Source organism: Hyla sarda, chromosome 6 (genome assembly GCF_029499605.1).
Source record: "Hyla sarda isolate aHylSar1 chromosome 6, aHylSar1.hap1, whole genome shotgun sequence".
NCBI classification, from domain to species: Eukaryota; Metazoa; Chordata; class Amphibia; order Anura; family Hylidae; genus Hyla; species Hyla sarda.
Window position 1 is genome coordinate 9187014 of NC_079194.1, and position 25450 is coordinate 9212463.

A 25450-nucleotide genomic window follows, 5' to 3' on the forward strand; every position below is an offset into this window, starting at 1 on the left:
ATAAGAAAAGAAGAGCTCCTCCCATTTTTTCCCCTGGAGACAAGGTATGGCTCTCCGCTAAATATGTCCGTTTCCGTGTCCCGAGCTATAAGTTGGGACCACGCTATCTTGGTCCTTTTAAAGTTTTGTGTCAAATTAATCCTGTCTCTTACAAACTTCTTCTTCCTCCTTCTCTTCGTATCCCTAATGCCTTTCACGTCTCTCTTCTTAAACCTCTCATCCTCAACCGTTTTTCTCCTAAATCTGTTCCTCCCACTCCTGTTTCCGGCTCCTCGGACATCTTCTCTGTCAAAGAGATTTTGGCCTCTAAAAAGGTCAGGGGAAGAACTTTTTTTTTAGTGGATTGGGAGGGTTGTGGTCCAGAAGAGAGGTCCTGGGAACCTGAGGACAATATCCTGGACAAAAGTCTGATCCTCAGGTTCTCAGGCCCCAAGAAGAGGGGGAGACCCAAGGGGGGGGGTACTGTTACGCCGAGCGCTCCGGGTCCCCGCTCCTCCCCGGAGCGCTCGCTACACTTCCCTCACTGCAGCGCCCCGGTCGGTTCCACGGACCCGGGGCGCTGCGTTACTACCTCCGGCCGGGATGCGATTCGCGATGCGGGTAGCGCCCGCTCGCGATGCGCACCCCGGCTCCCGTACCTTACTCGCTCCCCGTCAGTTCTGTCCCGGCGCGCGCGGCCCCGCTCCCTAGGGCGCGCGCGCGCCGGGTCTTTGCGATTTAAAGGGCCACTGCACCGCTGATTGGTGCAGTGGTTCCAATTAGTGTTTACACCTGTGCACTTCCCTATATCACCTCACTTCCCCTTCACTCCCTCGCCGGATCTTGTTGCCCTAGTGCCAGTGAAAGCGTTCCTTGTGTGTTCCTTGCCTGTGATTCCAGACCTTCTGCCGTTGCCCCTGACTACGATCCTTGCTGCCTGCCCCGACCTTCTGCTACGTCCGACCTTGCTTCTGTCTACTCCCTTGTACCGCGCCTATCTTCAGCAGCCAGAGAGGTTGAGCCGTTGCTAGGGGATACGACCTGGTCACTACCGCCGCAGCAAGACCATCCCGCTTTGCGGCGGGCTCTGGTGAAAACCAGTAGTGACTTAGAACCGATCCTCTAGCACGGTCCACGCCAATCCCTCTCTGGCACAGAGGATCCACTACCTGCCAGCCGGCATCGTGACACCTGCATCTGTGGGGATAGCTGCTTAAATCCAGCTCACTCTGTTTGCAGTTACCAGTGAAAAAACTTAGTTTGAGTAACCAGCATTGTTTGTTCTCTATTATCTGGATATTGATCTTGGCTCAGCTTTTTACCTTTCTTCTGCTTTTGTGAATTGGTACCTTGCTATATCCAGTTGCTGACCCGGCTAGTCTGACCCCGAGTTCTGTGTGTGTTTAGATTTACTTTTGTTAGTTTTGTGTTCCTCCAGATGTTCGCTGACTCCGACTGTATTGTATTTTTTTGTTTTGACTCTGTCTGTTCTGGCACATGTAATAGGAAGGGACCGTCCTCGTGGTTGTGGAACTGTTGTTTAGGATGGGTACGCAAGTAGACAGGGACAGAGGGCGTTGGCAAGATTAGGGCTTCACTCTATCCTTTACTTTGCTCCCGCATTATGGAATCTATGACTGCTCTGGTGGAGTAAATGCAGGGTCTCTCTCAGCTGGTCCAGGATTTAGCTAAGAGACTTCCACAGCGTGAGTCTTCTCAGTCCCAGAAAAATTTAATCCAGACCTTGACTCTGGATTAATGGCTGCAAGACCATGAGCAGCTAATTCAAGGGTTGCTTACCAGAATCCAGGAGCTGGCGTCTGCCCGTATCCTGGTGTCATCTGTTCATGTTACAGCTCCTTTGGAACCGCAGGCTAATCTCCCAGATCGTTTTTCTGGAAACCGGAAAGCATACAAAACGTTTTGTGAGAGTTGTAAATTATACTTTCGGTTAAGACCCTACTCATCTGGTACGGAGGCTCAAAGAGTTGGGAATATAATGTCCCTTTTTGTAAGGGGGTCCTCAAGAGTGGGTATTTTCCCTTGATCCTGATGAGTTGTCCTCCGTGGATTCACTGTTTGCGGGATTGGGTCTTTTGTATGCACAACCTGACAGAGCTGCGTATGCTGAATCTCAGTTGTGCATGTTTAAACAGGGATGCAGACCAGTAGAGGAATACTGTTCATATTTCAGTGGTGTGTGGCCTCCAAATGGAACGCCCCAGCTTTGATTCACCTATGCAGACTGGGGTTATCTGACATCTTAAAGGACATGCTGGTAACTTACCCCTCTCCTCACACCTTAGACCAAGCTATGACATTAGCTGTGCGCTTGGAAAGATGTCTGCGTGAAAGCAAAAAGTAGTGTTCTTCTTCCTCTACCTCTCCTTTTCTGCTTGACTCTTCTCCTGTTTCTCGTCACCAACCTGTGTGACAAGTAATATCTGAATCTGATAAGCAAGGACGTTACTGAGGAGGATTGTGAGGACACCAATGAGTGGTGTGACATTGAGGATGAGCATCCAGATGAGGAGATTGATGGTCCAAGCCAGTTCCTATGTTCCCAAGCCCCTCTGAAAAGGGAGGATACTGTAAGAACTCGAAGGGTTAACCTTCCCTGAGTTTTAGCTTGGCCTTGTTGCTTTGCTACGCCCTAGCCAATCTGGGCTGTGAGCAGTTAACCAGGCTGAGCCTGCACCTGTGGCACGGTGTGATAAGGTGGCAAGGAAAGGGTGTATTTCCTTTGCTCACCCTGAAGAATCTCTCACCTGCTTCTTAAGTAATGAGGCAGCAGGGAAGGGAGGTGTATATATAAGATGGAGACTCAGTCTAATCTGTGCTCTCCCTTGGAAACAGTATGCTGGCTGTTAGAGGGGGAGACACACGGCCCTGTTTAGGTAACACGCAGAAGGCGCTGCGAGTGGTCCAAGTTCGGGTGTGAACTGGTAGTAAAACAGGTTGCAGGTGGCACAGGTTTTAACTGGATGAGGGAAGCTCACTAGTTAATAGACAGGGCATGCTGAGAGTTATAGTCAGCGACCAGACGGTCTAGGACTTTATTTTGTTCCTGTTTGTTTTGTTTTTACCTGCAATCTGTGGAAATAAAGCTGGCAAGGAGCCAGACTTGTATGAGGAACTGTGCTCTGCTGTTTTATTGTGAGGAATGTGTCCCGTGGCAAGTGACCAGGACGATCCGAGAGCTAATCCCTGAGACGGTTCGTCACACACGGGTAATAGGAATGGACCATCCTCGTAGTTGTGGGCCCATTGTTTAGGAAGGGTACGCAAGTAGGCAGGGATAGAGGGTGTGGGTAAGACTATCCCTTCCAAAAGTGACACTCAGAGGTGTTCCATTATTGGAAAAGTGCATTGAAATAAAACTTTTACCACAAGATATATAACTAATACAGTGTTATCACAAATTATACCGCTTTGGCACCTTTTTGTGGTATTTACTCCTGACAGAAAGTTGTGTAGTCCTCTCTTTGTCAGTGTGGTGTTGGCTCATGCAGCTTTCCTGCTCCTCCCAACACAGCTGTGGGAGTTAAGTAAGCAAGGTGGGAGGACTGTGATAAAGAGCTAAGGGAAAGCAATACATTCTGGGTATTTTAGCAATGATCAACTGCTCTGCCAGAAAGTAGTGAGAGAACATGTTAGGGGGGAGGACTTTAAATGCATAAATGCACAAAACAAACAATTATTTTAGGTGATCCTACAACTTGAGCATGCTTCTGCAGCATTTTTTCATTTTTTTTTTAATTTTTTTTTTTTGCCCCACGTCACAATACCCATTTACTTGGTAATTATCAGCCAAACCAGAATCTCCTCCGAGAATAACCAACCATCTGTGGAGTGATGTTTCTGGGTTCATGCCCCTAGTACATACAGAAAGGGGTGCCTTGCCTTAGACTGTATTGACAAGCAAGGGACTTTTAGGGGTGAGCTCTTTTTACCAGGGAGCATTGCCTGTCTTCTAAGATTCCATATGTCAGCTGTCAGTGTATACAAGAAGTAAAAAACAGTACCTCCCGAGAGCAGTGAGGTTAATACGTCACTATTGCGTATAGCAATGCTGCAGTCACATGAAGTAAAAATTCATCAGATTAATGGAGTACTGTTGTAAATAGATAGCTATAGCTGTAGTTATTTTATCATATATAGTTAAAAGTAATACTTAATCATATATGTAAACCACTATTTGTCATCAGTTTGATACAACAGCCACTGCAGTTATCATGACAAGGTTTAACACCAAGGAGAAGTATGTACAAATGGTAAATGGAGCAGACACCATTGAAAGCAGGTCAGTAATCTTACTACATAAAATGTGGGGGTATAGCTTACATTTAAAAGTTAATTAATCAATAGTAAAAAGTCTTCCATAAACCTTATACCAAAATCCACACAATGTGATGCCGAATTACCTGTGAATTAATGCTTCAATTTATCTGTAGCTGAAAGTCTGCAGAATTTCTGTCCCATGTGGCCTAACTCTATATAAGTAAATGTGTTCTTTTATGTATAGTTATGTATGGGCTATATCTTTCCACAGCCTGCACAGACATCTCGTGGAACATCTGAATGCAGAAATAGCTTTGCATACTGTAACGGATGTTAACATTGCTTTGGAGTGGATTAGATCAACTTTCTTGTACATCAGAGCATTGAAGAATCCTGCTCACTATGGTATGTTTTCTTATTTGTACACTACACAGAGCAATGATGAAATAAAGGAACATTAGAAATCTTTTTTTCTTTTTACACCTTTGTTCCATTAACCAGAGAAGGACAAAGCTGCCCTAAACATATTTATTTGTATAAGGCTTGGTTCACACCAGCATAACACTGACACATTTTTGATTCAGCTGTTAGTTCAGTAATAAACCCACAGTCAGGCTGGGACTTTTGGTTATAATATTAGCACAACAATAAATCCGTATTATGCTAGTGTGAGCTCAGCCTGACTCTAATAAGCATACAGTATATGCTTTTTTCATTGCCTTTCATTTCATGCAGTAAGTAATTACAGAGCACAAGCCTCTTCAGATAGCTGATTAGAGGGAATATTGGGTAACAGACCCCCACAATCTGATATTGATGGCCTATCTGAAGAATAGACCATCAGTTTTAAAATGTCAGATATCCTCTTTTTACTAACATCATGAATACAGACAAATTAACACAGAACTTTCTCTTGTTTTAGGTTTCCCACAAGGATTGGATAAAGAAGGAATTGAAGCTAAATTACAAGGTATACTAAGTGCTCTCTTTACTGCGTATAGCACAATTACTTGATATCTCCTTCTCCATGTTTTATTCTTGTATAATTACTGATATCTTTGCATGCCATATTTATACAAATAGAGTTAATTAAAATTCTGGAAAATGATTTCCATTGGTTGGCAAAACAATGCTTAAATCTGTTTCAATCCCTTCATGCAAAATAATGTACATGTACACAATTTTGATGTGAAGGGTGTGTGAAGAGGAGTTGGGATCCAAGCTCACTCAATACTTGGTGCTTACATTTAGCATCATACAGTCACCACTAATTGCCGGCACAGAGTGATCTCCTTTGCCAGCTTTAAACTGTTTAAATGCCGCTATCAAAGCTGATAGCGGCATTTAAACAGTGTTCCTGTGTGCATCATTGGTTGTGCAACTAGTTTCGCGCTCTAAGGTGCTTCCTCCAGCGTGAAACTAGTTTCCGCCCCTCCAACACGCCCCCGTCTCACCTGTTCCACCCAAGCTCCCTGTGTACATGTTCTATCTACTGAAGCTATTGCATTCTGATGGAATAAAGCTTGAACTTTCGCATCATGACCAGCGGTGAGTGCATTATATTTGTCTCTTATTCATTGCTGTAAATTATTAAATATATTTGGTATTTCTGTGTGCAGAATTGCACAAAATTCTTAAAATATGTTATTGATCAAGTATGATTAAGAGCGGACCTGGAAAAAATACCAAATGAAAAAATTACAGATTTTTTGTCACATCATATATCAAGAAAAAAAAAAGCCATCAAGAAGTCCCATCTAAATCAAAATAGCACAAATAAGTAAAGACCAGGGCACAAGAAATTAGCCCTCACGCAACCCTGTAAATTGAAAAAGGAGGCCATAATACAATGTGTAGATAAAAGGAGATCCAAGAAAGGGAGATGAATCGCGCTGCCACAAGAAGTATATATGGGTAAATTTATTGCACACAAAGGATCCTCGCAATTCGTTTCAAAGCCATTACGGCTTTTTCGACAGGCGCCCTGTGGCGAAATTAAGTAGATCCATTTCAATTTACCCTGTATATAATTTGTAAAATGAATAAATGAGTTTATCAATTCTAACTATGCAATTAAAACATTTAAAGTGTTGTATTTCTTGACTTTACATGTCACATTTCTGCTGTTTGAGGTGCACATTGAATTTGTTGCAGAGCTTTGCTTAAGGAACCTGAATGATTTATCATCAGTTGGATTGATTAGAATGGATGAAGAATTCAATTTTAAGCCAACAGGTAACTGCATGTAAGATGACCAGTCGGCGGTACATTGATTTGCACATATGGTGTACTTCTAAGGTATTCATGCCTTTGTTGTTTTATTACAAGCGCTAACATAAAAACCAAGTGCAACTTCGTGGGATAAAATATGGGATCACCAAGCAGTGATGTCAGTAGAGCAGCATGTGACCGCTGATGCCACTGACCGGGAGGCCAATGCATGCAGAGCAAATTTTTGTTAGCTGAGGGGCGGAATGATTAAAAAACTAAAAACAGCTCAATCACCATTTAACAGGGAATTACAACAAATATAATACACCTTGTCTCAGGCTACACCATGACTTTTTGTAGTACTACTGACTGATTTTTTTGTAGTACTTTTTATTACTTTCAGCCGCTGTACAAAGATAAACATGGGACAGATGAACTAAAGTTTATGTAAACATTTACAAAAATAAAAAGTCTCTCTTATCAATAGCAACTTTTGTGCTATACCGATTGGGGCTATTTAGATACAATTTTTATTTGAATTATAAAATGTATCTTATGCACACTTAAAGGGGTACTCCGGTGGAAAACTTTTTTTTTTTTTTTTAAATCAACTGGTGCCAGAAAGTTAAACAGATTTGTAAATTACTTCTATTAAAAAATCTTAATCCTTCCAGTACTTATTAGCTGCTGAATACTACATAGGAAATTCTTTTCTTTTTGGAACACAGAGCTCTCTTCTGACATCATGACCACAGTGCTCTCTGCTGACATATCTGTCCATTTTAGGAACTGTCCAGAGCAGCATATGTTTGCTATGGGGATTTTCTCCTGCTCTGGACAGTTCTTAAAATGGACAGATATGTCAGCAGAAAGCACTGTGCTCGTGATGTCAGCAGAGAGCTCTGTGTTCCAAAAAGAAAATAATTTCCTATGTAGTATTCAGCAGCTAATAAGTACTGGAAGGATTAAGATTTTTAATGGAAGTAATTTACAAATCTGTTTAACTTTCTGGCACCAGTTGATTAAAAAAAAAAAAGTTTTCCACCGGAGAACCCCTTTAAATGGCCAAATATATATATATATATATATATATATATATATATATATATATATATATATATAATTTGATGTGTTGTAGAGACATGTCCAAAGTTTTTATTAGTTGAAGTCTGAGTGTTCAGACCCTGACCAATCACGAGAATAAGCCAGAAGAAATGTGTGCTTAGCACATTCTCTCCTGACTCTGTGTCATGTGACCTGGACAGAATGATAATGTAAGCCATCCAGGTCTTATAGGCGCAGAGCCGGGAGAGAAGCATGCGACCACACATTTCTCTCCCTGCTGGTTCTTATCATTGATCGGGGTCTGAATTGTCAAACTACAACTGATAAACACTTGAATTATACACTTTAATTATAGCAGTTGATTTCTTTATTGTCCTGTATCCCTAAATGTGCTGTAACCCATAGCAACCTATGTAATTGGTGCTGGTGAGATGCATTTTATATATATTTTTTTATTACGCGTTAGCTATGCTATTACTCTACCTCCTGGAGCGAGTGAAGTGCATAGCTTGTGGTGCTTTGCTGTTTATGCAACTAACACTAAAGTCAATAGAAGTTACACAAATTGCATAAAACAACTATTTTTGGCTTCTCGACTATCTTTGACAGCCGGAAGCAAGGTGGATGGGGATAGAGAGAGTACTCTCCGTTAGGATGCATTCACACCACGATTTGAGGATGCGGCAGCCAGATCTGCCAAGAGAATTTAAAACCCGGCTGCTGCCTTTTCCCCGCCGTACCTGCGCTGTACCCGATTCATTTCAATGCGCTAGATGAAGTCAGATAGTGGCTCTGGTTGGCTTCTTTTTGGACCCTATTAGTTTTTGTTGCCGACTGAAAACCGTGGACTCATCCAGCAACAAACACTTATATGATTAAAAATGAGCAAACCAGAGTTACTATCTGACTCTCCTGCCGTATCCGGCTGCTGTATTCCCAAATCGTGGTGTGTAAGCACCCTCAGATGGGAATACCCTTGTATTCCATTGCATTGATGTTGCGGCAGCAGGAAAGATTTTAAAACTGTCATCAACTCTGTAGCTCGCTAAAGTGTGTCTACAGAATTGGCATTACTCCCTTAGACTTGCATTAAACGTCCAGCAATTTGGGAGATCACTTTTCAGCAGGGTTTTAACAATGTATCCTGCTGCTGCAACTTGGAGTTGCGCTTTAATGGGTATTCCCATCTAAATGAGGGGACTCTCTGGCCCCATCTACCTTACTTGCTGCTGCCAAAGATAGTCGAGAAGCCAAAAACATCAAAACCAGTTGTTTTACGCAATTTCATAGCAATTTCTTTTTATTTAGTTGGTCGCTATGTGCTTTGATTTCTATGTGATTTTAAGCTGCAGTCATTGTTTCTATTTCTGCATAGAGTATAATGAATATTTACAGTTTTTTTTTTTTTGTTCCTAGGAAAAGGTAAACTGATGGCATCGTACTATATTGCCTTTGACACGGCAAAACTATTAAACACTATTCAAGGACAGGAAACAATGGCTGACCTGGTAAATGTATTTTCAATATGTTATCCTAAGTGAAACTTAAAGGGGTATTCCGTTCTTAGACGTCTTATCCCCTATATAAAGGATAGGGGATAAGATACCTGATCGCGGGGGTCTCGCCACTAGGACCCCCCCGTGTTCTCTGTGAAGCACCCGGCATTCTGTGCTAGGTGCTGCTCCCAAGACGAAGAGGTGATGTCAAGCCACGCCCCCTCCATTCATGTCTATTTCGGTTACTAGTATTTATTTGTTAATCATAGGTAATACTGCTATCTACATGTAAGGAATTCTCAGATGTCCAACTCAGAACCAGTGAGAAGAGAGTACTTAATTCACTGAATAAGGATAAAAACAGGGTAACCATCAGGTAATTTCGCCAATAGATAGCAATATTAAGCTGTTTTTAGTAAGAGTAGATTCAGTGGGAGATTTTTTTTAAACTTGTTCAGAGGAAAAGTGGTGCAGTTGCCTATGGCAACCAATCAGATTGCTTCTTTTATTTAACTTTTCCTCTACACAGATTTTGATAAATCTCACCCTCAGTGTTTGAGGGAGTAGTTCACTTTCAGTGCCTTGGGAGCTACACGTTGGTTGAACTTGATGGACGTATGTCTTTATTCAACCATACTAACTATATGGCGCATGACCCTTAGACGTATGGTTCATAAATTGAGATGTGTTCAAGGATTTTATTGACTATCTTTTTAAGCGTGCCTGTCATATCACAGAAATTTTATGTATGTGTCTAGTATCTGTATTTGGCTTACAGATCCCTCTGTGTGTCCAAGGCAAGCACTGAGCCCACCCTTACGATGCATTCACTACCACCTCCCCGAGTCTGCTGTGGAGTTCTGGGTCTCTTCATCCAATCATTGCAGGCTGCTCTGTAACCTCCTCCTCTCTGTTTTCATGCTGCAGTCTGATAGGACAGGAGTGAGCACAGAGGAGGGCTAGTCTCACCGTTACTTACTGGACTTTGTCCCTGCGTGTGCTTCAGCTGGGACAAACATGATTCTGCAGCCAGGCAGGATTATGTTCTGGAAGGTATGGGGACCCCTAGTGGTCTTTCTATTAGCCAATATTTCTATAAAAAGGAGATAACATTTTTCTTATGATGCATATTAGAAAGGTAAATATTATCCCCTCTGCAGACTCAATCTCTAAATTTCAGTTACTTGTCAGCTAGTGGATGTAGACTATATGTTATGATTTCTGAATACCCTGCACACACAGAAAAGAGGACCCTGCTCCCCTCTAGATACTCAGTAGCAGCCTGGATGAGCGACGCCTCACATAAATCCCTATCAAAAACTAAGGATGCGTGTCTATCATACTGATAGCTTATAAGCATGGCCTCTACTCTGGAGAGCTCCTCTCGACTGCCTCCAGTGGAGACAACATGGTTGAGTTTCCTCCCCAGACCTTGATTCAGGCAAAGCCTATTCAGGGACCTGAGGCTTGAGCTATCGGAAGAACCTCCCAACCTCCCACCACTATAACTATTACATAGGCCCTGTAAGGGTTTCTGACCTGAATCAAATAATCAAAGGACCATCCTACTTCTACCACTTGCAGGAGAGACGAATTCTGCCTCCAGTAGCTTTTTCTCATCCATGGGGAATTTGAGAACTTTACCTCAACCACAGACACTATAGAAGAAACGGCTTCCTTATTTAAATAAATGCTTTCTAATCTAAACCTGCAATTACCTCCATGAAATGCAAAACCTATGTGGCCCAAGGTGCTCAGGATGTTGGCATCCTCTAGAAAACCTTCTTTAAAGCATAAGTCTCATTTTGCTCAGGCGGCGGCATTCATAGCCTGAGAATTGCCCCCAAGACTCACTTGATCAGACGAATTCCTGGAATTTCTGGCATTGGAGTTCTGGGAATCCGTCTGATCCTGCGAGTCTGGGGGCAATTGTCGGGCTATGAGATTGCCTGGTAAGTTTAAATTTATTTTGCCATCTAAACGAAGTGAGAGTAACAATTTAACTATGCTGATGCCACACTATCGTAAGCCAGCTGGTCTTTGGCACCTCTCTTAACTTGAGACCTTGCCTGCCGACATAAAAAAAGAAAGGGCGTTCTGCTCATAAAGAAGCTTTTATGGGCCCACTTATTTTGTAGGGCATCCAAGATCAGACACCATCCCCATTCCAACTGGCTAACCTGTTTCCATTCAACCAATGTGATTAAAAAAAAAAACGATTGTCCCTTTACAATACGGCTCAGCTGCAAGAGACCAGTGTAAAGGTCCAAACCTCCATTCTCCCTTTACTCTCACCAGAGGCTAGATCTGACAACCTGGTCTCCTGGATAAGGAAAATGTCAGTTGTAATCTGGCTGAGAATATTAAAGGCTGCAAATCTAGCCATATCTCACTTAAAGGGGTACTCTGGATGTCTCAGAGCCCCCTAACCTCTTGACAATAGGTTTTAAAATTGTGCATCTATGAGGTCCTAGATCGTGAACAGCAGACACAAGTGCAATATTGGCAACAGATTTAGAGACCCTGGACTTCCCCTATCAACTAGGAACTCCTAAGGTGCCTGCACTTCTCCTCTCATCTAAGCTTAGAAGGGCTCTTAAATCTTTTCTCTCCGTGAACACGAATCATTGCCTCCCCAAACTAGACGGGCCACATACCTACCTCCAGAGGAGTACTATGAGAGATAAGATAGCACAGAGGAGTGCTATCAGACAGGAGAGAGCACAGAGGAGTCCTATCAGACAGGAGAGAGCACAGAGGAGTGCCATCAGACAGGAGAGAGCACAGAGGAGTGCCATCAGACAGGAGAGAGCACAGAGGAGTGCCATCAGACAGGAGAGAGCACAGAGGAGTGCTATCAGACAGGAGAGAGCACAGAGGAGTCCTATCAGACAGGAGAGAGCACAGAGAGTGCTATCAGACAGTAGAGAGCACAGAGGAGTGCTGTCAGACAGTAGAGATCACAGAGGAGTGCTATCAGACAGGAGAGGGCACAGAGGAGTGCTATCAGACAGGAGAGAGCACAGAGGAGTGCCATCAGATAGGAGAGAGCACAGAGGAGTGCTATCAGACAGGAGAGAGCACAGAGGAGTGCTATCAGACAGGAGAGAGCACAGAGGAGTGCTATCAGACAGGAGAGAGCACAGAGGAGTGCCATCAGACAGGAGAGAGCACAGAGGAGTGCCATCAGACAGGAGAGAGCACAGAGGAGTGCCATCAGACAGGAGAGAGCACAGAGGAGTGCTATCAGACAGGAGAGAGCACAGAGAGTGCTATCAGACAGGAGAGAGCACAGAGGAGTCCTATCAGACAGGAGAGAGCACAGAGGAGTGCTATCAGACAGGAGAGAGCACAGAGGAGTGCTATCAGACAGGAGAGAGCACAGAGGAGTGCTATCAGACAGGAGAGAGCACAGAGGAGTGCTAACAGACAGGAGAGAGCACAGAGGAGTGCTATCAGACAGGAGAGAGCACAGAGGAGTGCTATCAGACAGGAGAGAGCACAGAGGAGTGCTATCAGACAGGAGAGAGCACAGAGGAGTGCTATCAGACAGGAGAGAGCACAGAGGAGTGCTATCAGACAGGAGAGAGCACAGAGGAGTGCTATCAGACAGGAGAGAGCACAGAGGAGTGCTATCAGACAGGAGAGAGCACAGAGGAGTGCTATCAGACAGGAGAGAGCACAGAGGAGTGCTATCAGACAGGAGAGAGCACAGAGGAGTGCTATCAGACAGGAGAGAGCACAGAGGAGTGCTATCAGACAGGAGAGGGCACAGAGGAGTGCTATCAGACAGGAGAGAGCACAGAAGAGTGCTATCAGACAGGAGAGAGCACAGAGGAGTACTATCAGACAGGAGAGAGCACAGAGGAGTACTATCAGACAGGAGAGAGCACAGAGGAGTGCTAGCCCACCCTCACTTACCGGACTTTGTCCATGACTGTGCTTCAGCTTGGACAAAGCCATGATTTTATCACCCATGATTTCTATAAAAAAGAAATAAAATTTAGAAAGGTTAATATTTGGCCAAGATGTACAACATATAAAAAGTTTTTAACCCCTCCAGTAGCTCTCTCAGCTGTTTCCCTAGGTTTTCACACTCATGGAGTTTGGCCACTATTCTGGAGCTAAAGGTCATAATGGATTCCTTAGGGCCTTAAACTCCCCACACAACCACCTTTGCTCAGAGCACCCTAGATGGGGGACTTTACTTTTCCTTCTTCTTCCTTCCTTTACCCTGGGAGAACTTTCGGCTCACACGAACCCACAAGAAAGCCTAGAAAGAGATGAAGCGCTGAATCAGATTACCTGAACTATACTACTGTATAAAGATTTTATTTTTGGCATAATATTTTGAAACCTTTTTTTTTTTCAGATTACAATCACTGCTGCCTCTGGGCTTCTTGTCAGTACATGTAATATACGGCTGTCACTACTTTCTACTTTGCCGTCCTTTCCCTTACTCCCTGTGGTTGTGTCGCTCACACTATTATTTTTCTTGTTACATGCCTCACTTATATGTTAATTCCATAGGCTTATTTTCACCTTGTCGTTCTGCATGTATGCTTGTAAAACACTTGTTTTCTTACAGAATGTCACCTTGTTCAAGTAACTAATCATAATTATATAAGTAGCGAGTGTGTGTATATTTATATATACTGTATATGGTTAAATCTAATTTGCTTCCTGTAAATATATTTAATGCATTAATGGGAATTTTTAAACCGTCTGCTTTGCTTTCCGTAGAAACATGGCCACTCTTGTCCATAGGCTTTGTCTAGCATTACAGCGCATCTCTATACATGTAATCTTGGCTGAGCTGCAAAGCCTAGCACAGCAATGGACAAGTGTAATGCAGCGTGCAATACTTTTTCCACGTGTTTTTTATACATTTTTCCCACAGTTTTGCTGTGGAGAAATTGTGTAAAAAAATGGTGCTATTTTACAGCAGTTTAAGCAAATTATTGTATCGTAGTAAATTATTGCTATTCTTGCTGGTGTTTAGGCTTTAAAGGGGTACTCCAGTGGAAAACATTTTTTTTTTATGAAAAAGGGGGGGGGAGCACTTTCTTCGAATCTGGTCTTTATTGTGCTCATGGATGAATATGTGGAATTTGTATATTGTGTACACAGTTGGGTAAAGAAGTAGGATGCAATATAAATTAAACAATGATATATTAATTTATTGGTATATAATGTCTACGGTATCTGCCTGCAGGGCCCTTGCAGCAGTGCCAGTAGATATATGATGTATACAATTAATAAAATCCAAATAAAATAAAACTTGTAAAAACTTGTATAAATAGATTAAAGAAAGTCCGCATTGTGCAATCTTGATAATAGGCAGCCGTTGCGAGTGTAATAATATACACTCTGTAGTCCATTGGGTAGGGTCCGTGAATTATGTAATCCGTGTGGCTCAGCGAGATTTGAAAATCTTATGCAGTAGTTGTAAGAATGTACAATGATTGGTGGTTGCAGGACAGTGTTGCTCACCTGTCCTGACGTGGTCCCTCGGGGCTCTCGCTACTTACCCGCTGCGGCTTCTGAACCGAACGCCTGGTCGCTTTCTGGAGTGGCGAGTCGTCAGCGCCGGTGAGCCAGGGGAGGGAGAGGTCTTCTTGCCGGCGCAGTGATGTAATGCTTTATGCGCCATGCACACCAGGAAGGTCCGTGTGTCTTGTAGTCCGGTTCGTGCTCTGTGCACACCGGGAGGCTGTGAAGTGCTGCGGCTGTCTGTGGATTGCTGTATACAGTGGGTATTGTGGCTAGACACGTTTCGAGATCGGTTGGATCTCTTTTTCAATAGCAGTGTACCAACTATGTGAAAATGCAGTTCTTATGTGTCCAGCTTGTGTCTGATTGGATTATTAGGTTTATGGTGAAAACCTGTTCTGGATTGGAATTGAGATCATGCAGGGATAATGGTAAACCCTGTAACGGTCATGGAATTGGATGTTTAACCATTATACTTCTATAGACATTGAAGATGTATATCATGATGACAATGGGAACAGTATTGTATAGTGTTTTATACTGAATATGACGATATAAAAAGATATATAGATAAATGGATTTAGAAACGAGAGATGATATACAATAGAAATAGTGCATAATATGATCATTATATATATATATATATATATATATATATATATGTAACATAGTGGGAATTGGAATAGAATGTGGATAGGAATATGATAAAAATGGTGGTGGAAAATATACATTATGATATATATTATGTGAAATTAGTATTAGTAACAGGGTTAGGATTAGGGTGATTATTAGTAACAGGGTTATGATTATATATGTGGGATGCTATTCAAGGAATGTGATTGTGTCAGCTAATACAGTCATGGCCGTAAATGTTGGCAACCCTGTGAAATTTTTCTTGAAAATGAAGTATTTCTCACAGAAAAGGATTGCAGTAACACATGTTTTGCTATACACATGTTTATTCCCTTTGTGTGTATTGGAGCTAAACCAAAAAAGGGAGGAAAAAAAGTAAATTGGACATAATGTCACCAAACTCCAAAAATCGGCTGAACAAAATTATTGCCACCCTTTCAAAATTGTGGAAAAAATAAGATAGTTTCAAGCATGTGATGCTCCTTTAAACTCACCTGGGGCAAGTAACAGGTGTGGGCAATTTAAAAATCACACCTGAAAGCAGATAAAAATGAGAGAAGTTCTGTCTGTGTGTGCCACACTAAGCATGGACAACAGAAAGAGGAGAAGAGAACTGTCTGAGGACTTGAGAACCAAAATTGTGGAAAAATATCAGCAATCTCAAGGTTACAAGTCCATCTCCAGAGATATAGATTTGTCTTTGTCCACAGTGCGCAACATTATCAAGAAGTTTGCAACCCCATGGCACTGTAGATAATCTCCCTGGGCGTGGGGAACAATTGATGAAAGGTGTCAACGCAGGATAGTCCAGATGGTGGATAAGCAGCCCCAAACAAGTTCCAAAGATATTCTAGCTGTCCTGCAGGTTCAGGGAGCATCAGTGTCAGCGTGAACTATCAGTTGACGTTTAAAAGGAATGAAATGCTATGGAGGAGACCCAGGAGGACCCCACTATGGAGGAGACCCAGGAGGACCCCACTATGGAGGAGACCCAGGAGGACCCCACTGCTGACACAGATACATAAAAAACAAGACTACATTTTGCAAAAATGAACTTGAGTAACCAAAATCCTTCTAGCAAAACATCTTGTGGACAGATGAAACCAAGATAGAGCTTTTTGGTAAAGCGCATCATTCTACTGTTTACCGAAAACGGAATGAGGCCTACAAAGAAAAGAACACGGTACCTGCAGTGAAATATGGTGGAGGTCAGTGATGTTTTGGGTTGTTTTGCTGCCTCTGGCACTGGGGGCCTTGAATGTGTACAGGACATCATGAAATCTGAGGATTACCAATGGATTTTGGGTCGCACTGTACAGCCCAGTGTCAGAAATCTGGGTTTGCATCTGAGATCTTGGGTCTTCCAGCAGGACAATGACCCCAAACATATGTCAAAAAGCCATCAGAAATGGATGACAACAAAGCGCTGGAGAGTTCTGAAGTGACAGCAATGAGTCCAGATCTAAATCCCATTGATCACCTGTGGAGAGATCTTAAAATTACTGTTGGGAAAAGGCGCCGTCCAATAAGAGACCTGGAGCAGTTTGTAAAGGAAGAGTCCAACATTCCGGCTGAGAGGTGTAAGAAGCTTATTGATGGTTATAGGAAGCCACTGATTTCAGTTATTTTTTCCAAAGGGTGTGCAACCAAATAGTAAGTTAAGGGTGGCAATAATTTTGTCCAGCCCATTTTTGGAGTTTGGTGACATTATGTCCAATTAGCTTTTTTCCTCCCTTTTTTGGTTTAGTTCCAATACACACAAAGGGAATAAACGTGTATAGCAAAACATGTGCTACTGCAATCTTTTTCTGTGAGAAATACTTCATTTTCTTAAAAAAACTTCAGGGGTGCCAACATTTACTGCCATGACTGTAAAACTCAATGTCTAAAATATATATACTAGTATATAAAGTATATGCAGTATGTATAGTGAAGTGTGTATGCCTAAAAAGGGATATGTAGATGTTTGCTGGTTAATATGTGTGCATACAAAGTGCCAATATCTATATATAGATTCCCATACCATACAAAATTATAAATACTGAGGAAAACAAGGTATTCTGGGATATGGTAACACAAAATATTCAATCTTTATTGTTTAGCATAAAAGACATACATTTAAAATCATTTAAAAAGAGATCACAAATTATCAAGATGGTCCTACAAATACACAACCGGAGGTCCATAAATCAAGGGGTTAATCCCCAAAACACCCATATATACAGATTGCTAAGTAGCATACTTCACAATAACAGTGTCCCAAAACAAAGGCTGCACCTAGTAAGGTCACAGCCCTATACATTTATGCACATAACAAGAAGTTGTTATCTTCACCTTCTAAGGACACACGGCGTCGACGGCCCCGGAAGAAGCATCTAATTGCGAAACGTTGGGTGACGGAGGCCCTGGTGTGTCCTTAGAAGGTGAAGATAACAACTTCTTGTTATGTGCATAAATGTATAGGGCTGTGACCTTACTAGGTGCAGCCTTTGTATTGGGACACTGTTATTGTGTAGTATGCTACTTAGCAATCTGTATATATGGGTGTTTTGGGGATTAACCCCTTGATTTATGGACCTCCGGTTGTGTATTTGTAGGACCATCTTGGTAATTTGTGATCTCTTTTTAAATTATTTTAAATGTATGTCTTTTATGCTAAACAATAAAGATTGAATATTTTGTGTTACCATATCCCAGAATACCTTGTTTTCCTCTGTGTTTATATGGTTAATATGTGTATATACACATACTTACATGTATGCATATATTATGTATAGATGTTAAATGATTGGTCTATAATATGTGTACGAATGTATGTGTACACTGACAGGTGCACTGTAATTGGTAGATTTATTTATAAAATGGTATATATAATGAAGAATCGACATGTAGTCATGGTTGGCTGCATGAATGGGTAGTTCTAGGGGAGAATGGGTAGTGGCTTGGGAAGGGCTGAGGCACTGGTAACAGCCTGGCTCTCAAATCTTCATTAAAGGAGTACTCCGATGGTAACCTATTAGGGGGGAAATTAAGCATGAATCAAAGTTATATAACATTGTAATTAGAGATTAGCGAACTTACAGTAAATTCGATTCGTCACGAACTTCTCGGCTCGGCAGTTGATGACTTGATCCTGCGTAAATTAGTTCAGCCTTCAGGTGCTCCCGTGGGCTGGAAAAGGTGGATACATTCCTAGGAAAGAGTCTCCTAGGACTGTATCCACCTTTTCCAGCCCACCGGAGCACCTGAAAGCTGAACTAATTTATGCAGGAAAAGCCATCAACTGCCGAGCCGAGAAGTTCGTGACGAATCGAATTTACTGTAAGTTCACTCATCTCTAATTGTAATGTACTCACGTTGTCCATGTCGGCTTCTTCCCGGACTTCTCCTCGCTTTTCCATCTGGCCGGAAGCTGGGTCCTCTGATGACGCTCGACCGCGTCTTCCTCACGATCCGGCGCCATCTTAGCCTGGTGACTCATCGCTCCCATGAGTCACTGCGTGCTGTGCCGGCCTCCCAGCCCGGAGTCGACTCCCCCAAAGTTAATTTATTCTGCACATGCGCAGTACTACGCAAATAGCGTAGGGCTAATGCTAGGCTCCTATCGCTGCCTATGTTAGCCCTACGCTATTTGCGTAGTTCTGCGCCTGCGCAGTACTACATTAGCCGCGTGCGAGGCTCGTACCCTGAGAGCTGACAGGGAACAGAGCCGTGCTTGGCATTCTTGTGACACCGCTAGTGGGCACAGGGACCCCGCTAGCAGTGATGGTAGCGCTCGCGGGAGGCATTCTTGTGACACCGCTAGTGGGCACAGGGACCCCGCTAACGGTGATGGTAGCAATGGGAGGCATTCTTGTGACACCGCTAGTGCAGTGTTTCCCAACCAGGGTGCCTCCAGCTGTTGCAAAACTACAACTCCCAGCATGCCCGGACAGCCTTCGGCTGTCCGGGCATGCTGGGAGTTGTAGTTTTGCAACAGCTGGAGGCACCCTGGTTGGGAAACACTGCGCTAGTGGGCACATGGATCCCGCTAGCGGTGATGGTAGCGATGGGAGGCATTCTTGTGGCCGCAGCCTATCAGTACATGTGGTGAGGGTGGAGAGGGCTGATGAGCTGGGAGGGGGAGGATGGGAGGAGATAAACACAAGGGAAGGAGCTGTGGGCGTCACTTTATTATAATTTATTATAATTTCCTGGGGGGGGGGGAGAGGAGGGGGAGAGAGCAGCAGCTAACAGGAAGCTGGCGCAGGGAGTCATGGGAAATGTAGTCTTTATGACATGGCTGCTTACTGCTACAGGTGGCAATTACAAGAGAATGGCTGGGCCAAATTCGACAAATGAGGTATCGTTGGAAAGGTCTTTGAAAGAGCGAGATAAACTTTTTTTTTAAGTACCAGCGCTCCGGAGTACTCCTTTAAGCCAGGACCCTTCTCCTGTTAGAAATATCCTTTAAATAAAACCGAAAATCTCCAATTCATCATTCAGTCCTTTTGGGGCTATTGTTTCCATTTCAAATATGTATTTAGATTCTATTCTAGACATTTTGGAGATGAAATTGCCTCCTCTCCAATCAGGTTTTACAGATTTTATGGCTGCAAAATGTGTGCCTCTGATATGGCAATTGTGGAATGTCTTATAATGTGTTGATAGTGTATAATTGCAGAGTGTATATTATTACACTCGCAACGGCTGCCTATTATCAAGATTGCACAATACAGACTTTATTTAAGCTATCTATACAAGTTTTTACAAGTTTTTTTTATATAACTGTTTATTTTTATATTTTATAAACAATTCAAGTTTTATTTTATTTTATTTGGATTTTATTAATTGTATATATCATATATCTACTGGCCCTGCAGGCAGATATCATAGACATTATATACCAATAAATTAATATATCATTGTTTAATTTATATTGCATCCTACTTCTTTACCCAACTGTATACACAATATACAAGTTCCACATATGCTTTCATCCATGAGCACAATAAAGACCAGATTTTTTTTCATACAATCGTTTTTTCAGGTTGCATAGGGTACGTGACCTTACACATTAGTACTCATCTGGCACAATAGAGTTTTCAACCTCCTTTTGTGGTTAGAGCTACCTCTCCTTTTGTATTTATTTATTTTTTTACTTATTTAAATCAACTGGTGCCAGAAAGTTAAACAGATTTGTAAATTACTTCTATTTATAAATCTTAATCTTTCCAGTACTTATCAGCTGCTGTATGCTCCACAGAAAGTTATTTTCTTTTTAAATTTATTTTCTGTCTGACCACACTACTCACTGCTGACACCTCTGTCCTTGTCAGGAACTGTCCAGAGCATGACAGATTTGCTATGGGGATTTGTTCCTGCTCTGGACAGTTCTTGACATGGTCATAGGTGTCAGCAGAGAGCACTGTGGTCAGACACTGTGGAACATACAGCAGCTGATAAGTAGCTGAAGGATTAAGATTTATAAATAGAAGTAATTTAAAAATCTGTATAACTTTCTGGCACCAGTTGATTTAAAAAAAAAATGTTTTCCAATGGAGTACCCCTTTAAAAGTCCAAATGTAGTTGTCACGATTCGGCTTACAGGTAGTGGATCCTCTGTGTCAGCGAGGGATTGGCGTGGACCGTGACGGTGGACCGGTTCTAAGATGCTACTGGTATTCACCAGAGCCCGCCGCAAAGCGGGATGGTCTTGCTGCGGCGGTAGCAACCAGGTCGTATCCACTAGCAACGGCTCAACCTTGCTGACTGCTGAGAAGGCGTGGGACAGAAGGACTAGGCAGAGACTAGGTCAGACGTAGCAGAAGGTCGGGGCAGGCGGCAAGGTTCGTAGTCAATATGGCAATAGCAGGAGGTCAGGAACACAGTATGGACAAACACAGTAATAGCTTTCTCTAGGCGCTAAGGCAACAAGATCCGGCAAGGGAGTGCAGGGGAAGTGAGCATAAGTAGGGCAAGGAACAGGTGCAGCTAATCAAGGTGATTGGGCCAGGCACCATCATTGGTGCACTGGCCCTTTAAATCTCAGAGCGCTGGCGCGCGCGCGCCCTAGAGAGCGGAGCCGCGCGCGCCAGAGCATGACAGCCGGGGACCGGGACAGGTAAGTGACCTGGGGTGCGATTCGCGGGCGGGCGCGTCCCGCTATGCAAATCGCATCCCCGCCGGCCATGTCAGTGCAGCGCTCCCGGTCAGCGGGTCTGACCGGGGCGCTGCAGGGAGAGAAACGCCGCGAGCGCTTCGGGGAGGAGCAGGGACCCGGAGCGCTCGGCATAACAGTACCCCCCCCCCCCCCCCTTAGGTCTCCCCCTCTTTTTGTCGGGATGTCGCTCCATAGAGGACGAGGACATCGGGAGCGACTGTAGAGTCTCCCTCCGGGGGACAGCGAAGTCCTGGGTATGCCCATGCATGGCAGATAGTCCAGAAGGAGTGGGAATGGGGAGGGGGGGCAGAGGGTGAGGCTTGACACGGGGCAGAGTGTCACCAGGACGGGGACTATGAGGGGGCACGGCACGGTCCTGACAGGCCTTGGGGAGAACAGGCACAGGAGGGGACACTGAGGACCGACAGACGGGGCTGGGAACAGACGTGAGGCACTCCTTGCGGCAAGCAGGACCCCAATTCTTGATCTCCCCGGTGGTCCAGTCAAGGGTGGGAGAATGGTGCTGGAGCCATGGCAGACCGAGGAGGATTTCAGAGGTACAGCCGGGCAAAACCAAAAATTCAATTTCCTCGAGATGCGGTCCAATGTTCATAAGCAGGGGCACTGTGCGATAACGCACAGTGCAATGCAGCTTGACCCCGTTGACCGAAGAAATATAGAGCGGCTTGATGAGACGGGTCACCGGGATGCAGTACGTATCAAGCAAAGAGGCCAGAATAAAATTTCCAGAAGAACCAGAGTCCAAGACGGCCACAGCAGAGAAGGAGGAGTTGGCAGAAGGAGAAATCCGTACGGGCACAGAGAGAGATGGAGAAGCAGACTCCGTACCCAGAGACGCCAGGCCCACATGAGCAGGTTGCGTGCGTGCATTTTCCAGACGTGGAGGACGAATAGGGCAATTCACCAAGAAATGTTCGGTACTAGCGCAGTACAGACATAGATTTTTATCCCTACGGCGAGACCTCTCTTCAATAGTCAGGCGAGACCGATCTACTTGCATAGGCTCCTTGGCGGGAGGCACAGGGGTAGATTGCAAGGGATACCGAGAGAGAGGTGCCCAGGGATTAAAGTCTTTTTCCTGGCGGAGTTCCTGGTGTCTTTCCGAAAAACGCATGTCAATGCGGGTGGCCAAATGGATAAGTTCATGCAGGTTGGCAGGAATCTCTCGTGCGGCCAGCACATCTTTGATGTTACTGGATAGGCCTTTTTTAAAGGTCGCGCAGAGAGCCTCGTTGTTCCAAGATAATTCGGAAGCGAGAGTACGAAATCGGATGGCGTATTCGCCTACTGAAGAATTACCCTGGACCAGGTTCAGCAGGGCAGTCTCGGCAGAAGAAGCTCGGGCTGGTTCCTCGAAGACACTGCGAACCTCGGAGAAGAAGGAGTGTACAGAGGCGGTGACAGGGTCATCACAGTCCCAGAGCGGTGTGGCCCAAGACAAAGCCTTCCCAGACAGGAGACTGACCACGAAAGCCACCTTCGACCGTTCTGTAGGAAATTGGTCCGAGAACATCTCCAAATGTAGGGAACATTGTGACAGAAAACCACGGCAGAGTCTAGAGTCCCCATCAAATTTGTCCGGCAGGGACAAGCGGAGGTTAGGAGCGGCCGCTCGCTGCGGAGGAGGTGCAGGAGCCGGCAGAGGAGAAGGTTGTTGCTGTTGCAGCTGCTGAAGCTGAGACTGAAGTTGCTGTAGCTGTGACTGAAGTTGCTGTGTCATGGTGGTCAAGTACGACAACTGGTTTTCTTGTTGGGCGATCAGTCGGGATTGCTGGGCGACCAGCGTGGATATATCAGCGATACTTGGCAGCGGCACGTCAGCGGGATCCATCGCCGGATCTACTGTCACGATTCGGCTTACAGGTAGTGGATCCTCTGTGTCAGCGAGGGATTGGCGTGGACCGTGCCGGTGGACCGGTTCTAAGATGCTACTGGTATTCACCAGAGCCCGCCGCAAAGCGGGATGGTCTTGCTGCGGCGGTAGCAACCAGGTCGTATCCACTAGCAACGGCTCAACCTTGCTGACTGCTGAGAAGGCGTGGGACAGAAGGACTAGGCAGAGACTAGGTCAGACGTAGCAGAAGGTCGGGGCAGGCGGCAAGGTTCGTAGTCAATATGGCAATAGCAGGAGGTCAGGAACACAGTATGGACAAACACAGTAATAGCTTTCTCTAGGCACTAAGGCAACAAGATCCGGCAAGGGAGTGCAGGGGAAGTGAGCATAAGTAGGGCAAGGAACAGGTGCAGCTAATCAAGGTGATTGGGCCAGGCACCATCATTGGTGCACTGGCCCTTTAAATCTCAGAGCGCTGGCGCGCGCGCGCCCTAGAGAGCGGAGCCGCGCGCGCCAGAGCATGACAGCCGGGGACCGGGACAGGTAAGTGACCTGGGGTGCGATTCGCGGGCGGGCGCGTCCCGCTATGCGAATCGCATCCCCGCCGGCCATGTCAGTGCAGCGCTCCCGGTCAGCGGGTCTGACCGGGGCGCTGCAGGGAGAGAAACGCCGCGAGCGCTTCGGGGAGGAGCAGGGACCCGGAGCGCTCGGCGTAACAGTAGTCTCCTTGTGACTTTGTATTCAGAAAAGTATATTATACTACTAATATCTTTTGGATAATATTTCAAAGTATTTCAGCAGTGGACAGTGAAAATGCACTGTGAATGGGGCCTTATTTAACCAATTTTTTTTATTTAATAAATAAAGAACATAATAGATAAAGAACATAATTTACAATATCTTTTTTTATTTAAAAAAATATATAGGTTTCCAATGGAAGGAAAGATAAAATCTAGGGAAATGAAAGTAAATTGGTAAGTAATGCAGATAGATGGTCCTGTTCTGCCTAATAATGATTATTCAGTTAAATAGATTCCTTAGGCTGTGTTCACACGTTCAGGTTTTTAATCGCAATGATTGAATACAAAACCAGAAATGCATTTGAAATGTGTAGAAGTCTCAGTATTTCCTTCATTCATGTCCTCATTTTATAATCTGTTTATAATCTGTTTCTGGTTTTGCTTTCAATAATTTCAAATAAATACCTGAACGTGTGAGCACAGCCTTAGTGATGTAAATGTATCAGCACCCAGGAGCTAATATTTAGTAATATACATTGCAGCAGCTACAATATCCAAAAGATAGAAGATAAGATGTCTGATCGCGGGCGTCCCGCCACTGGGGACCCCTGCGATCTCGGCTGCGGGACCCCAGCAATCCGGTGCACGGAGCGAATAACTGGCGATGTGGGGTGGAGGCCCGTGACGTCACAGTCATGCCCTGCTGGTGACGTCAGAGGCATGCCCCTTCAATGCAAGTCTATGGGAGGGGGAGTGATTCCATAAACTTGCATTGAGGGTGCGTTGTCGTGATGTCACAAACCTTTGCCGCTGAACCCGATGCTCTAAATGAACGCCGGGTGCAGCAGGGAGATCGGGGGGTCCCCAGTGGCGGGATCCCTGAGATCAGACATCTTATCCCCTATCCTTTAGATTGGGGATTAGATGTCTAGGGGCTGAGTACCCCTTTAAAAGTTTACACATGCAGTCTCCTGGTTGTTATCTTTCAACGCACAGATGTAATATTTGGCTTATTTTGATATTCACATGTAGGACATTGATCTATTGTTTCCAAGCACAATTTAAAAAACTAACATCAGGTAGTTAGTATACATTTAGACCAAACACTAAAAGCTTACTCCCCACTTCACGGCCACCTTATTTAAGTGGGTCCCTAACTTGGCAACAACCATAGGTGGAACCACTACTGCCAGGACTAGCCCCCAGCTCTAGGCAATGCCACCGTACTGGCAGCGCCACAGCCACAATGGCTGCCAGACAGCCCCATACTACCACACTGGGTATGGTCCTTATTGTCATGAGCAGAAGAGACAATGCATAAGGCCGGTCTCTACACCACACAGCAAGCTTTAGATCAACCTTACCACTTGCTTCTGGATGATAGGGAGTACATAGCAGCAGTTTTTCCTGGTACACCTCAACAGTACTGTTGAGTAAACTACAGTTAATAGAAAATAGATCTGGAACCTGCAAAAAAAATGCCCAAAACACAAGGCCTCAGTTATCTTGAGTTGTATGTTGTCTTTTGGCAGCCTGGTAGGGTGATGTCCAGACA

General features: G+C 44.3%; 1 protein-coding gene across 3 annotated transcripts in view; it reads left to right on the forward strand.

Moving 5' to 3' along the window:
* HFM1 (helicase for meiosis 1) overlaps positions 1–25450 on the forward strand; it is a 161355-nt gene that overhangs the window by 89361 nt on the left and 46544 nt on the right. For all 3 annotated transcript variants that reach the window (XR_008844730.1, XM_056523169.1, XM_056523168.1), the window contains exons 17-23: positions 4188–4282; positions 4532–4665; positions 5183–5230; positions 6415–6495; positions 8953–9044; positions 9302–9408; positions 24082–24129. Coding sequence is in view for 2 of the 3 variants with exons in the window: in XM_056523169.1 (XP_056379144.1) it covers positions 4188–4282; positions 4532–4665; positions 5183–5230; positions 6415–6495; positions 8953–9044; positions 9302–9408; positions 24082–24129 (605 nt within the window). In the remaining variant the exon portion in view is untranslated. The remainder of the gene's footprint in view (positions 1–4187; positions 4283–4531; positions 4666–5182; positions 5231–6414; positions 6496–8952; positions 9045–9301; positions 9409–24081; positions 24130–25450) is intronic.